Source organism: Cydia amplana, chromosome 19, assembly GCF_948474715.1.
Source record: "Cydia amplana chromosome 19, ilCydAmpl1.1, whole genome shotgun sequence".
NCBI lineage: Eukaryota > Metazoa > Arthropoda > Insecta > Lepidoptera > Tortricidae > Cydia > Cydia amplana.
In genome coordinates this window covers 11667879-11684597 of record NC_086087.1, presented here as the reverse complement: position 1 = coordinate 11684597, position 16719 = coordinate 11667879, and the positions used below count along the sequence as shown (strand labels likewise).

Sequence of the window (16719 nt, the reverse complement as noted above, 5' to 3'; positions counted from 1 at the left end):
GCGACTCCGTATGTCAAACGCGACTTCAAATATGGGGACGCGCAACAACGCAAGCCATGCTATGCGGTCAGACCAAGAAGACTCGGAAAGACTAAGAAGAATCTTAGTTGATCCGCTCGGGTTATTCAGATGACGGTCCATAGTAACGGGGTTCAGTTCCAAGTGTAGCTCGTAAAGATACTTCAATTCATGTGTGAGTTTAAGCTTTGAATCAAAAGTTCAATAGCCAATGCTATTGTATATACCTACAAAATTAACATGTAAAATTTTGATCAATAGTAATTTTAATAATTGTCATGTTGTGTTTCAGCTGGCATCGCTCAATGAGCGAATGAATCAGATGATCAACGCGCTGTACCGTAAGTAACAATTAAACAGCTAATTCAGCAAACGTTTGGAATGCTTAGTAATTAAAACTGTTTTGTTTTACAGCATTCTCCAAGGCCAAGACGTCTGTGACATCGTATCAAAGTTCAACACCCGCACCGCCCAGTGAATACTCGCCAGTATCTCCCTACGACCCGTCTTGCTACCAGTACCCACCCTCAGGGTACCAAGCGCCGTCGCCACAGGTCATCTACATGTCACAGCCGCAGTCTTCGTCAACGGTAGCCATATCTCCACCTTCACCTGGAAACCCGCCTACAGTTACGATATCCACTACTCGGTCATGTTACCCTCAGTATGAACAGGAGTACGCGTATGAAGCGCCTAAATACCCGCCCCAGTATTATGAGTACACATACCCTCAGTACGCGCCGCCTCCGCCGTACTCAGCCTCGCAGTACACGCAGCCAGAATGTAGCTGTCAGCAGGAGTACCCTCCACAGCAACCTAGACGACCTGCGCCGTCGACGCCTCCGCAAACAGAGTATCAAAACTGCCCGCCAGCGCCTCCGTGCTCGCCACCACCACCATATCAGCCCACTAACTACCCGCCGGCACCATCATCCCCATACACGCCTCCACGATCATCTCCGTACACGTCGCCATACGCGCCGCCGACGCCGGCGTCTTACCCAGCACCGCCACAGACTTACCCACCACCGCCGTACACCTACGGACCGCCCGCATACCCACAATAGTATTTTATACAATCGTGATATAATGGAGAGCTTTTCAGTCGAGTACCGTGTTTAGGCAACTCAGCAACCTAAGTAAAGGTACGAGATTGAAAAGCTTGATTATATCACTATTGTATACAATACTTTTTCTACGAGTCAACAAAAAAAATACTTAAAAATAGTAGAAGAATCATATATGTAGGTAAAAAAACCAAAAGTATACAGCTAAGATGCGCGAGCAGCCGCGATACCTTCATACCCGTACGCGACCCGGCCCCGCGCCCCGCGCCCCCGGCCGGTTGGTCAACGACACCTTCTCGTAACTCATGAGGCCCTGGTACTTGCTCCGCGCTTTCGATTGGTCAATTTCATTATATTTGACTAAACGGTATCGAAATGAATATTATAGTTGACTAAACTGTATCGAAATAAATATTATAGTTGAGTTGGGGTCCCATAGTGAAAAAAGTATGCGATTTCACTTTGGTATACGAAGTCTTAATTCAAGCATTGCAGTCGACGAGTAGAAAAAATAACTTACAGTACCCGCCCGCTCCAACCAACCCTCGGGACCTGATTCAGATGCCACAGTTTTAAGTTACTTAGTTTAAATAATTTATTTCCTGTTTTATACTAAAACTCAAATAAATGCTGTGACTTAACCTACTGTATTATTTACAATCCACCTGTACAATTCCATTGTTTACATTAGGCCTAAATTCTAGCCTTGATACAAAATTATGTCTGCACGTAACGTTACATAAATTTAATATTGATAGGCTTGCAAAACTGATTGGAATGCAAAATACACGATTACGACCTGTACCTACGACTTTTTCTGATGAAATTGAAATTCACAAAAAATTGTGAGTAAAAACGTCGTTTGATATACAAAAATATACCTAACCAAATGCGAAATTACTGATTTTGCAAATAAGTCTCTTTTTATTTGGTTTCCTCGTATCTACCCGAAATTAAAAGTAGTAAGCATAACTATACATATAAGTAATGATGACAATGTCAATAAAATGCTCGTTGTCATACGCAAATAGAGTGAAATACTGATATAGTACATTACTACAGAGGCTGGGAAGTAAGAGGTTGCCGGCCGAATTACGTTCGGTCGGATAGTTATGAGGCCGACAACCCCTTTTCACGGCGAGGTATGTATAGTTCAATGAAATAAAAATATGATGATGATGATGATTGTTTCATGTGATAGGTTTTTCAGTGCGTGAGGTACTTAAGGGGAACGAAAATTTCTATCCGGTGGCGAATGCACTAGTCCCAAAACGCACTATTAGTCAATACACTCTAATTTCGAAAGCCCCTCTTCTCATAAGAAACTAGGCCCAAAATACCATATTTCCAAAAAGGCTCATTCTCGATTTACACGAGAACCATTGAGAACTAGTCCCAAAATACACCTTTCCCAAAATACCCCAAATTGTGTTCACCTGTGCGTGGCGTAATACTTTATTCTCATAATGCGTAGGTCTCAAAACACTCTAGTTCCAAAATACCCTATTTTTTTGGAATGTCTCTTTGTGACTGCTTTCAGCCGTAATCATTACCCGTTTGATGCCTAAAATATTTTTTTCAAAAATAGGATTTACGTATTTAATTATTATTTTGAGCTATACAGGGTGTAATCGTTAAGTGTTGCTCGGCGATAGTTCCGTAAATATAGCAGATATCAGAAAATTTCAAATTGATATCGAAAGTGCATATAGTGAAAGTGAAGGGCAATATACACACGAGTGTTTTAATGCCTGTGTTGATAAAGCAGTGTATGGAACTATCATAATTAGGTGGGCGAGAAACTACCCTCATTTATGGCATTATTGGCAATAATGCCTAAATAAATCCTATTTTTGAAAAAAATATTTTAGGCATCAAACGGGTAATGATTACGGCTGAAATCAGTCACAAAGAGACATTCCAAAAAAATAGGGTATTTTGGAACTAGAGTGTTTTGAGACCTACGCATTATGAGAATAAAGTATTACGCCACGCACAGGTGAACACAATTTGGGGTATTTTGGGAAAGGTGTATTTTGGGACTAGTTCTCAATGGTTCTCGTGTAAATCGAGAATGAGCCTTTTTGGAAATATGGTATTTTGGGCCTAGTTTCTTATGAGAAGAGGGGCTTTCGAAATTAGAGTGTATTGACTAATAGTGCGTTTTGGGACTAGTGCATTCGCCACCGGATAGGAAAATTTCATTATTTTTGCGCTACGTCGCACGGCTTAGGAGATACAGCCTTATAATGTTTTTTCGTTTTTGTTTTTTTAAATATTAATTACCTAGGGGTCTCTGAGAGAGGAAAGAAAATTTTATTATTTTTGCGCTACGACGCCCGGTTTAGGAGATACAGCCCTATAAAGATGAAAAAAAAAAGAAATCGAACCATAAAGCAAATACCTACTGCCTATAGTTTTTTTTTAATTGCTGAATGCCACGACGCTGTGTCACAAATATCTGTGAAATGGAAATTAAAAAAAGCCACTTCATGCAAATTTGTATGAAATTTTTGAAGACCTCTCGTCTGGCCGCGCCCGAGACGTGATACTTCCCAGTGAAGAACATAATATCAATATTTAATTGCATGTTTGAGAAAAAAAATATTAAATAAAGTATGCATTAAAATATTAAGTGCGAAATTATTTTTTGACGACAGTACTAGTAATGGTACCTACCTGTGACGTTACTATGTAACGGTCGCCGTCGGCCATCTCGAAGTGAACGGGTAGTAGGAGTGCCTGTGCAAGTGTGCAGATATTTTTGAGCACTTTGGCACCAATACATCTCGTGGCCCCTAAAATTACGATTACGAGTAGGTAGTGTCAGTATTTACTTCCTATCTCTCGAGTAAACTACGTACTTAGGTACCTATTATACTACTATCATATTAGGAATCTGTTGTTTTTATTGTAACAATTACAAAATGTGATACAACCTGTATGCAATGTCTAATCAGACATTGTAACACTGGCCCTGTAATAACGACAATAAGTTTCCTAATTTGATGATAAACAATGCTTATATATTGGGCTTGAATTAAGGCCTAATAACACTCCAATATGACGCCGTGCTGCCTATTTCTAGTCTTGCTGATACAGGTAAGAAATAAAACCGGGTCTGTACTGTATATCATATGCAGTGGTTTTCATTGCTCTCAAGTGCACCTAGTTATAATTTGCATAGACCACACAATAAACAGTTTTGCAACTAGGTGTACATATAAACTAATTTAACTCCATATATCTGCCCTTAATCACACATCTCTGGCCCTGGTTTGGTTTTGATAGTATATATAAAGTATGCGGTAGATGGTAGGTATTACTATAGCGATACTCACTGTAGGTACCTACATAATGCACAAACCCGTTATTACCTAAATTAAATCCTTTATACATAATGTATTTAAATTCAAACACCTCCAATGCAATATCAATTACTTTTCAGGGTTCATTCACATTCGCAAACCGCGAAGAACCTGACAGCGACTCCCGTGAAATTCTCAACCAGAAACCGGAATTCGAGGATAATGTTGTTAAAGACTTCAGTGACGCTAACAAAGACTGGATCGACATGTTTCTAGATTCAACCCCTTCAGGACTCTACCCATCCAGCTCTGCTGCTATAATGGCACATGCCACCATCTCTGACAAGTCTCCCGAAGAACAACTCGAAGTTATGAAAGAAATGATTCACCAAATAACAGAAGCCATAGAACATGAAATGACAAATCTTCTTTCAGATGCTATAGCTCATTGTGAAAAGGAAGAGGGCCATACCAAAAAGAAGCGATCAATCGAAACCCCAATGGATAGCAGCCAACTGGTTATGAGGCTTTTAAAGCACATTAAGTCGAATAACGAATATCAGAACATTGCAATTGAAAAGATGATGACGGCTCAAGAGATTGCTGATAAATATGGTGTCAAATATAACCCAGATGAAGATGTTCTAGCTGATCTTGCAGCTTTCTCTTCCAAACAGTCTGAAGAATTAGCGTCAATTTTGGGCGATGCAAACGCTAAAGAAGAAATCGAATTTGTGCCGTTGGATAACGAGGAAAAGAAAGAAAACAACACGTATTACGTATACGCAACGCACGTTCCCGAACAAGAGATTAATTCGCAATTTAACTCTTACCCTCCTCACGAGTACTTGCCTGAGAGAGTTCAATTCATGCCCCAACCTCAGGCACCTCAGCAGCACTACACACATCCTCACCAATGCCATCACAACTTTCCCGAAACCCAAATACCAGCACCTCCACACCATGCGACCCCTCAAAGGTCTTACCAAGAACCAGCTTACCCTCGAGAATACCATCCCTGTGGTCCTATGGAGCCTGTTACTACTACAACAACTATAGTGCTTCCGTACGATGAACCAATAGCACCCGAACCCGAGTTAGTAGGACAGGTTTTCGAAGAAACTATATCGAATAAAGTATTCATAGAAGCGGGCGAAGAACCTGGAGCGACGGATGTTAATCACGTCATGACGTACACTGTTTCAGAAAAATCGCACTTTAAAACGCCTGAGATTGCAAAGTTGCCACAGCAGATGCAGTATTACTTCTTTCTGATGAATTAATTTAATTGTAGAGCTACGCAAGTTAAAGTTATTTAAATGTGTGTAGTGACCGATGTGTTTCTTTGTATTTCGTTTTGGGACTGTATTATAAAAAGTTCTTACATAGATGGAAAAATAACGCAAATTTAACTTATCTCACATATTTAATAAATACATTACAATCTTAAATAATAACTACATACATTGATAAAATAACTCTGAACCTTTTGGTACATATTTTTGGTTCATTTTGACTGGTTTGCACTCGTCATTTTCAATTTGGAAAAACAAAAAGAATACATTATTGTAATATTAAACACGTAGTACTTAGTATTATTTGGTAACTTAAATTGTGACGTTATCTATGAAAAGGGACCTTATTGTCGATGGCGCTTACGCCATTATTAACGATGCTCCGATATAAATACAATGCCGCGCGATGCTGTGCGGCGTAAGCGCCATCGACAATAAGGTCCCTTTTCATAGATAATGCCCCAATTATCTATCAAGAAACATCTAGCATTAGAATTATAAAATTACGTCACTATAATTACACAACTTACTATTACAGGTTTGACTATCACAAAGAAAAGGCACTGATTACTATATAATCTACGTTTATGTATATTGTAAAGTCACCTGCAATAATATATTACTCTTTGTAGGCCGCAAAAATATGTGACACACTCTTTTGGTTCTACGAATAAGATTCTGTCAGATATTTTTGGCGGCCTTCGTTATGTAAATATTATTGCAGGTGACTGTACAAGATAATTGTATATCTTTGGCGAGTGTTTACTAATAGGTACGGTTAGGCTAAGCAATTGAATTTCAGTTCCATTTCGTACCTTGTCACAGTGACTATAGTATGAGGCCCCTAAGCGACTATCATATTGATTGTCACTGTGACAAAATGCGAAATGGTACTGAAATTAAATTCATTGACTGTACATTTTATGTAATTATTCTTATTTACCTAAATACTTGGTTAATCTTCCAATTGAGAACTAATGATTTTGGTAACCCGTTAAGTATAAGTATATGAAACAATTCCTTAAAATTATAATTGCCATTTATGTAATAGTTACTTAATGGTTGTGAACTTTGAACACGAAAATATTAAATATGTGTGTTGTTTTTTTAATTTACTGGGAAGCTCACTGCAATACGTACTACTTATGGTAGTCATTGTCTTACCTAAGTGTCATGTGCAGTTAAACAAGTAAAACAGCGGTTTGATTTATTTTAGTTGACTTTGTTGACCGATGGTTATGATGTCTTCCAAGCTGTTAGTCATTGTAGTCATTTTTGTCGTTCTGGTAAAGCTTAAGATAAGCCTTAGATAGGTACTACTTAATTTAAAATTCAAAGTGAACTTAAGTTCAACTTTATAATTGTCGGATCTGCAGTGAGCTTTAGGCGCCAAACTAAACCAGTTTGTCAGAACGGCTATTTAGATGAGAATCCATGTTCTTGTAACAAGCGCACCGCAACGCAATTACCTATGCGCGTAGTACGCGCTGTAAGCGCCGTTGTGTGCCGTGTGGGGCTGATACCTGGAAATGTATAATGACAATTTAAGTAAAAAATATAGAACAACAAGATTTAAACATATTCACTGCCAATATATAACACGTAAGTATGTGAGTTCATTTTGTACTGGAAACGGGGTGCCCGACAGTGTTTGCGCTTAGAAACGCATATATAAGTCCAAGTGAGAAAATGAAGGTCTTTAGCAAATTATATTTATTAATATCAATAAAGATCACATTCACATGGCCAGGATAGATTGTTGGCAGTTCTCAGCTGTGCGTTTCTCCAGAAATTTCCTGCCTCACACAGCTAAGCTGTAGAATAAACTGTCGCCCGCGGTATTTCCGGACCGATACAACCTTCAAACCTTAAAGAAAGGAGCGTGCTAGGTACTTACTCTCTCTGGTGGCCATGGGCGACGCTTATAGCTTGCCATCAGGCGATTCGTCTGCTCCTTTGACTCCTATATCTTTAATATATGTGACGTTATCTATGAAAAGGGGCCTTATTGTCGATGGCGGTTACGCCATTATTAACGCTACTCCGATATAAATACAATGCCGCGCGACGCTGTGCGGCGTAAACGCCATCGACAATAAGGTCCCTATTCATAGATAATGCCCCATATAATGTACCAGGGATGTTGCGGATGCCGATTTTTTGACATTCGCGGATGCGGATGCGGATGCGGAATTTTAAAGGCTCACATCCTCGGATGCGGATGTCAAGACAGGTACACAAAAAACGTTAAATATTACATTTTACTAATTTTTATTTCAAAAAACCGGCCAAGTTCGAGTCGGACTCGCGTTCCAAGGGCTCCGTACATGCTCACGCTTGATTGCTCATTTCTAATTTTTTTGGTTTTTTTGGCTAATGATGCTAAAACGTTCCTGTACCGACCTGTTCCACATCCGCATCCGCATTAAATCCGCATCGATTTTATGCGGATGCGGATGCAGATGCGAATGTTGAAAATAATGTGAAAGTTCCGCGGTTGCGGATATACGCAACATCCCTGTAATGTACTGACCGCATGGGGTGCGCGTGGGCGTAGAGCGGGCCGCAGGCGCTGGGTTCGGCGGCGTACGGCTGCCCTAACTGCGGGCAGGGCTCAGGGGCTGCCTCTCGCCGACGCGGGGTGCCGCGGGGTTGGCTTTGCTCAGGAGGACTGAAAAAAAAATAAGTTGAGTTAAAAAACCGGCCAAGTGAGAGTTGGACTCGCGTTCCAAGGGTTCCGAACATAAAGAACTTTTGTGTATTTTTTTTTCAAAATTTTAGACCCAGTAGTTTCGGAGATAAGGGGGGGGGGGATGGTCGGACAGACAGACAGACGCACGAGTGATCCTATAAGGGTTCCGTTTTTGTTCCTTTTGAGGTACGGAACCCTAATTAGGTACAGATAAAACGTGAAAAAACTACCTGTTACCGAGTGAAACACAAACTGTTTTCACCACACCGACGGGAGGAAAATATTAACTGTAAAACATTACAAATCAAATTTATCATTTAAAATCTGTCGCCAAGTCGAGCAAAACCAAGGCCAAGTCATTATACGTATTACAAATTAAAGATATCTTATTGATACGGTTTTAACACCTCTTGGCACTGATTAAAATAACCGACTTGGTTTCACATTACATCTCAAAACTTTATTGTAGTAGAAGCTTTGCGAGACTTGCACCTTTTTACATGTACTTACCTAATGTTTTTGATGGGATCGTCACATTCACCAATCAAAATGAGACAATGACAAAATTTGCATCAAAGTACCTGGCCTCTCTTGTGGATAAATTGCAACTTTCTCATCAGTTTTTAAACAACAAAGAGACACTTTACGAGATGGGTTGGTGAAATAGTACATTGTGCAACATGGGGCATAAGTTAAAAGTTGCGAACGAGAGTAAGTTAAATCGCGACGGCTTGCCGGAGCGATTTATAGACTCGAGTTTGCAATATCATTACGCCCCGAGTTACACACAATGTCTTTCATCACAATCATCACACTTGCGATACAAAAATGAAGTATAAAAACAAAAAACTGTTAATTATGGTACTAGAAACTTCATTACTCCCTAGGGAAAACGCTTTTTCTATTACTCCCGCTCGTGCAATTCCACATTTACTGAGCGAGTGTGATGAAAAATAATAAAACGTCTGATGACTAGTGACCGCCCAGTAGGCGGGTCCTATTACAGTATCGCGTTAATCTCTATTTTGACAGCGAACGACAAATGACATTCATACGTTACTTTACTCCCTAGAACCCCAAAGGTGACATTATTAATCGATTCTACCAGGAAGCGAGCAAAAAATATTATACGACTAAAGTTTTAGTTTTTGTAATGTTTGCGCACATGGCGATTCGCCTTTTTTCTTTCGGATAAAATTAATGACTTGCTTGTTTACTTTAGCGAGGATTGTTTATACAAATTTAGATTTTGCTAGAATAGATTGTTTTTAAATACTTAGTTTGATACTAATTAGAAGCGGGAGATGAGGGCGTGTGAAATAAGCAGTCTGGATAGCATGTTTATTTTATTCATATTTCATAGTTCAGCTATAATAGTGCATGCGGTAACGCTTATGAGTTCGATTTGGGAGGTATCGATTTGGCTGCAAATTGCGTGACTTTGTGGTTTCATACAGAACAGTTTCTTACACTCGGAACTGGAAGCATCATTGTACCTATAGCTATCTCTCTCTTCTTCCTAGTAATTCTAGTAGCTAACTAATGCCGAGAATTGGCGTAGGCACTAACTAGTTTTTACAGACTGCCATCTGAACTTCCATTTCCAATCCAGAGGGGTAAACCTAGGTCTTTATAGGATTAGTCCGGTTTCCTCACGATGTTTTCCTTCAACGAAATGCGACTGGTAAATATCACATGATATATCGTAGGTACACATAAGTCCCGAAAAACTCATTAGTACGAGCCCGTGACCTCCAGATTGAAAATCGCACCGTCATACTGCTGATAGGCTATTAGCTATTATTACCAACGCTACGTAGAGCAGCCATACTCTAAGTGTGTTCCGCGGAACCCTAGGGTTCAGATTTGACGTTTTGTCGAGAATTATTTATTTATTTATTTTAATCTTTATTGCACAATAGATGAAGGTACAAATGGCGGACTTAATACCTTAAGGCATTCTCTACCAGTCAACCAATGGGTCAAACCAGAAAGATTAAGAATCCAGAGAGAATTTAGTCTTTATGAGAATTATATGTCTGTCTTTACGAAAAACAACACCGAAAACAATGTTTCAACGACCATGAAACTACTCTTGGAAGTTACGATTGGTCATTGGTGGGCTCATGGAAACGGAACGATCGCTCAGTGATTTATGAGCGACGTCGGCCAATGCAACGCGGCAGTAAACTGCTTCGTAAACAGTGCTGCAACGTGCGCGGGCGCTGCCGAGTGATCCCCGGTTTGTTATAAACAGTGACGTAGTAAGGCCACAGACAGGATACAGATACAATCTCTTTCTGTAACAAAATTGTTTTAATAGGAGGTGTCTATTCGAGTAAAAGAGCTTTTTCTTCCCTGCTAGGGGGGATCAAAGTGGCACTTTTCCTCCCTGCTAGGAGGGATAAAAGTAACACTTTTCTGTTCTAGCACACAATTTTTACATTTGTTAGCACATTATTTTTTTAGCTTAAATAATCTGTTTAAGCATCAGATTGTGTCAACACTAAGATTTTTTTATTTTCCTCCTAGTTGATGTGAAAAGCAGTATGTGTCACACGGTATCAAAATTATTTCGTCTTGGGCGTTAACACTTGAATCTACGTTCGGGAATCGGGATTCTATTGTAGATTAAATCGCTTCATGTACGCCCTACCTACATGTATGTAGGATTCAATGTACGCCCTTGACGGAACTATATCATTTTGATCCCTTGTAACACAAACTACTATTAAAGGGGCCCACAGATTACCAGTTCGCTGGACGATATCAGCCTGTCAGTTGTTCGGAACTGTCACCTTTTGCGTTTAACCCCCTTTAATCCCCTTAAGAGGATAGTGGGCGACGGTATCTCCATACATGTAAACGTAATCCCCATTTTCCTCTGTGCATCAAAATTATTTTCGTGGCAACTTGGCAAGCAATTTAGCAATGCCACTTCATTTGACTTTTTTAATTTTTTTTGGTTATAAGTGTTAGGACCGAAAAAAGTTTTCCATACATTTTTTTTAAAAGCTCGTATCGTAACTCTGCCAATAATGGGTGAATCAACTTTTAGAACACTTAATTTTGTGTCCCTAGACTCCCATACCAAAGAAAAATTGATTTTTTATAAACCAATTCGATATTTTTACTTTTTTGTTACACGGGCGTTATTAGATCCATTAGTATTTAAGAACACATTAAAATTAACAACTTGATCAGATAAAAGTTACATTTTCTACGGTAACGCAGGAGAAAAAAAGTTATCTCCCATACAAAAATCAGGGACACACCATTTTTGCCTTTTTCTACTGCGTTACCGTACAAAATGTAACTTTTATATGATCAAGTTTTTAATTTATTGTATTAATTAAATATTTACGTATCTAATAATGCTTGCTTAAACAAAAAAAGTAAAACAATCAACATGGTTTTTGAAAAATCGTTTTTTTTTTTGCTAGGGGCTAGGGACACGAAATCATGTTCTAAAAGTTAATGCACCCTAATAACATTGATTCTGCAGTAGACGTTTTGTACAAAAAACTCTACGATGTTTTTAAACTCAACCTATGTAAATTAGTATAGTACCTATCAGGATTTACAAAGTAGTTTTTTAACTCTACGATTACCTATGTAAATTAGTATAGTTTCAGGCCTTTTTTAAATCTCTACATATGTAAAGATAAATAAAGATCCTAGAGATAGTTATGACTATGTATTAACAGTATTTATAAGTGTTTTGGCATATCTAGAGCTGTAAACTTATACCTGTATTTATTTAAAGAATAAAGAATAAGAAAATTATAAAAAATCCATACCTAATACATAGCCACGCCACACCGCACTGACCGTTTACCTAACCGCAGTTTATATGTGCACATAAATCGTGCGCGCGCGCTGCATTGGGCGGGCAAGTGAAACAAACAACTCACCGCCAAAATAAATACCTGTGTACGTTTGCATCTTATGTACAGTCGCTATCAAATATATGGGAGCGGCCAAGGTGCTCACAAATATCTGTGTGGTGTATGTGTACTGGACCCCTTATATTTAGGTCCATTTAAAGTAGTTAAGGACATTGAACCCAATGTAATAATTCTAGATAAAAGAAATAGACAAAAAAACTCTGCACAAAAATAGAACTAAACTATAAATTATTCCTAAAAAAAAAGCTTATACTTTTTTTTTTTACATGCAGAGGGGGCGTGTGGTGTATAAGCTATATAAGCTATGTATCAATCATGTAATCGACTTAGTCTCTAAGTTGTGTTTGACCAATAAACACATGTAATCAATATTCTATTTTAATTATTAAAACATCCATCCGTACATCTGGACATGACTCTATTGTCAAGGCGCTAGAGTGCGTGTTCAGATATTTTTGAGCACCTCGGCCGTTGCGATGTATCTGATGGCGACTGTACCAAAAAGTAATTGTATTATTGCGAAACTGCAGCGAAAAAATATTCATAAAACTTAGCATTTAAACCTCTACTTATAGGTATTTTGATGCTTTCTAGCAAGCGTGAATGTTAAAATGACCAATAGGGACATAGAACATAAGTACCTAAATAGTTTATCAAGGGGATCTTAGAGTTGATTAAACGTTTATATGTTTTAAAATGGATGTAACTTTTGCGGGCTTAGGTTTTTCATCGCCTAGGCTAGGTTAAGAGAAAACTGTTGAAATACAAAAATAGATATAATTATCTATTGTGGTAATAAAAATAAGTTATACTATACATGTACCTATACTTATTTATTATTTACCAAAATAACACATAAAACTTTTCATAAATTGAAATTTTATTTCATTCACATGGTTGTGACATCCGCAATCACAAATTCTAAATTAACTTTTTGTCTTTCAAAACTACATAATTTTATTTAGTGCGTCCTCTAATGAGTTTTTATTTTGGCGGGAACGGGAAACGCTGTGTCCGCCATTACTGTCACTCGTAACTCTTTACTCTATGGCCGAGTCGTAAAAGTAAATTGTCACCGGCTGTTGAAAACCACCTCCGTGCCTCATGTACTCGTAATAAAACATCCCATTCGTGTCTATGGCTTGATTCATGGCCAGTGTTGTGACATGGGGGATGTTCCGAAAAATGTGGTTTCGTTTATTTGATCGTAAAAGTGATATGAGTGGATCGTAAGTACTTACCAGTCATCGGGGTCGCAGTCCCGGAATCCTTTGGCGAACGGGTTGCTGGCAATTTTCAGTTGTGTTATCTAGAACGAAAATAATTGTTACAAATTAATAAAGTTCCGATGTGAAATAGAGTCTGTGTTTTACACGTGTCATACATAAATGGAATGCAAAGGCGAAAAAACTTGTAATAGGTAGTTGAATAACAAAAGGAATTTATAATTTTTAGGGGAGGTAACTTGATATTATTATTTGTGGGTTTGAGGTAACAAATAGAGAGCTGCGCGAAAATGCGTTATGCGTAAAATACCTAAACCATAAGAAACTTATAGTTAGTAACAATAGTAACTGATAGAAAAGCAAATAAAGAAATTTCGAATTTATTTTTCCCTAGCAGGATACAAGACAGGCAATAAAAACTTACCCGATGGTTCTGGTAGGCTGTGACGGCGGTAAATCCCGTCTCAGGGAACACAAATGTCCGGTACGGGACGGTACCCGGCGTGCCCTGCCCCTCGCCCGGCAGGTACACCACGTGGAGGCGCGGCTGGTACCGGTGCATTGAGTTTAGGATTATCTGTGCAAATAAACTTAGTTTAAAATAAATACAGATAAGGATAAACACTTTATGGGATCAATTCAACTGTATTTTTGTATAAAATGTATTTCATTGTATTGATGTTTTTGCAGAAAATTAGGTATGTTCCAGCATAAAAAAACACCTTCTCACGTTGTCCCGGAATGAGAAAAGTTGTAGCTACACAGAAAGTACAACTTCTAGACATATTACCGAGGCCACTTCAGAAAGTCTGTCTAGACACCAGGATGATCCTACGTTTCTGGAAGAAGGCAGAATAAACCCCTAGCTGATGGCATACATGTTAGAGAGACCCTACACTAGCGTCTTCCGAGCGTCGGCGTCTAGTCAACTCTATAACTAACTGCTCGACGCAACGTTGGACCAACTGCGCAGCGACGACATTTTTTCATAGCACTGACTACTTGACTAAGCGCCACTTGCACCATTCCACTAACCCGGGGTTAACCGGTTAACCTGGAGTTACCATGGTTACCAGAACAATTTGACAATGGGTTATCGGTTTTACCACTTGACCGGGTTAGTGGGTGCAAGTGGTCCTTAGACGTAGAAGCTCTCACAAGATGTTAGTGTGGGGTGATGGATCTATTGTTTCCCAAATAGTTTTAAGCCATAATGTATTGTTTACCCGCATTTTCGATACTCATAATTGATTTGGTTCAGAAACGCGTCATTTTTCAGGCTTGCCATAAAACAACCCTAACCTAACCTATCTATAGGATAACCTAACGAAAATCCTGAAATGTTAACGGTTTCAGTTTTATGACTAATGATAATATGACAAACAACACATTATGACTTAAAACTTTATGGGAAACAACGGGACCCCGTGGCCACATTTAAATGCGAGCCCTGAGCCATAACTGTAACAACTTACATGGCCGTTGTCGTCCAGCTGGTTGTTAGTGAGCTTCAGCTTGTCAAAGGACACGAGTTGTCGCATCCAGTGCGCGCCGGGCGCGGGCGAGTCCGGGTGCACGTGTATACGCGGCGGCGACACCGGGTCCGCTTTACCCGCCACTACCCAGCTTGAGCTGCACAAATGTGACGTTATCTATGAAAAGGGACCTTATTGTCGATGGCGGTTACGCCATTATTAACGATGCTCCGATATAAATACAATGCTGCGCAACGCTGTGCGGCGTAAGCGCCATCGACAATAAGGTCCCTTTTCATAGATAATGCCCCAAATATCAAATTATATACCGGTAAACTGGGGTCTTTGTATCGCAGGAATAGATCATAGACTTTAAAACTATAAGGAATTGGTATCTGTACGCATTCATCATGTATTTCTGCTAAAGCTCTAACAGACGGGCGTACCGGATCGCTTCCTTGGTCCGGTCCGAGGCCTGAGATTAACCCCAGTAGGTCTACTTACAGGCTATTATTGTCGACTAAACCGTATTTATTTGCGTAGGCATTAAATAAACTTCATAATTATCGCCGATGTTTCGAGCGCGACAAGTTTAAGTCGATAAAAAAGACCAAGTGCATTTAAGTACCTAGTTTGAAAACACACAGCTAATAAATGTTGATGTAAATTTTAACCAGGCTTTCTCACGGATATACTTAAGTATACTTAATATTAATTTTGATGCGTTATTATATCCGGCATTTAGGTAAAAATAAAGGTCGTAAAATTTTTAAGTATACCTAATATAGAGTTATACTTAAGTCCTTGTATTTATGATAATATAGGTATATTTTTAAATGAATACAGTACAAACCTATGAAACGCATATCGGTATCTCTTATCATCGAGCGGTACGAAGTCCACAAGCAGGAGGTAGTCCGCGTTAGGCAGGAGCCCGGAAAGCCTCGCCTGTACAAATATGAAAGAGTTTTATAACAATTAATTCTGCCGTCTCTATCAAAAGTCTACAATATAAACAAGATATGTACAGATTAGAGGCTCAAAGTTGATAATTCTGAATAGTATTCCAAAAGTGCATACGAGTACCTATCTAGATCTGTTTTTAAGGGGCCCACGGATTACCATTTACTGTTAGTTAAATACGCAAATGGTGACAGTTGCGAACAACTGACAGGCTGATATTGTCCGGCGAACTGGTAATCTGGTAGGCCCCTTTAGAGGTAGCGCTTTGTTTAGCAGTAAGTACGTTATGTGGTCGCTATGAGATCACCAACTGGCTAAGGGTTAGTACTCGTAGCTGCAAAATTCATTCATAATACCAGGGTGTTACCTACTTGCAGGAAACATGCGGTGGCTGGCCTTGGTGACCTTAATATCAGTGCTACTGCAAGATAGAACGCTACTGTGGCGCTCACGGACTAACAAATTAACCGTTACGGCAGGATATTACGACGGTAGTACCTGCAATGCAGGGAACATGCGACGGCCAGCCTTGGTGACTATCATCTCGGTGCCGAGCTCATGGAAGCTGCGCCAGAGAGCAGACAGCTCAAGTGACGCCGAACAACGCGCTACTGCCGGGTGGAGCGCTGCGCTTGCGCCGCCGGGGCCCACGAACTGGTAATTTTTTTTTTAGGGTTGTTAAAAAAAACATGAAAATTTTAAATAATTAACGGTAATTCACATAATAAACAGCAAGACTTGAAATTTATTTAAGATCACCCATAATA

At 39.3% G+C, this 16719-nt stretch overlaps 3 protein-coding genes across 3 annotated transcripts in view; 2 read left to right on the top strand and 1 right to left on the bottom strand.

Annotated features, from left to right (window-relative positions):
• The window catches only part of LOC134657165 (uncharacterized), a 123893-nt gene that overhangs the window by 356 nt on the left and 106818 nt on the right, over positions 1 to 16719 (top strand). The window contains exons 2-3 of the mRNA XM_063512719.1: positions 311 to 359; positions 433 to 963. Coding sequence (XP_063368789.1) covers positions 311 to 359; positions 433 to 963 — 580 coding nt within the window. The remainder of the gene's footprint in view (positions 1 to 310; positions 360 to 432; positions 964 to 16719) is intronic.
• LOC134656906 (uncharacterized) lies at positions 4074 to 5713 on the top strand. Its single transcript, XM_063512456.1, has 2 exons — positions 4074 to 4187; positions 4534 to 5713. Exons 1-2 carry the CDS (start codon positions 4149 to 4151, stop codon positions 5674 to 5676), a joined length of 1182 nt encoding a protein of 393 aa, XP_063368526.1. The 5' UTR covers positions 4074 to 4148; the 3' UTR covers positions 5677 to 5713.
• Positions 7144 to 16719, bottom strand: part of LOC134656908 (T-box transcription factor TBX1-like) — a 37985-nt gene continuing 28409 nt past the window's right edge. Inside the window, exons 4-10 of the mRNA XM_063512458.1 lie at positions 16451 to 16606; positions 15843 to 15937; positions 14990 to 15146; positions 13939 to 14091; positions 13530 to 13597; positions 8222 to 8359; positions 7144 to 7211 (exon numbers count right to left, since the gene is read on the bottom strand). Coding sequence (XP_063368528.1) covers positions 7154 to 7211; positions 8222 to 8359; positions 13530 to 13597; positions 13939 to 14091; positions 14990 to 15146; positions 15843 to 15937; positions 16451 to 16606 — 825 coding nt within the window. The 3' untranslated portion in view covers positions 7144 to 7153. The remainder of the gene's footprint in view (positions 7212 to 8221; positions 8360 to 13529; positions 13598 to 13938; positions 14092 to 14989; positions 15147 to 15842; positions 15938 to 16450; positions 16607 to 16719) is intronic.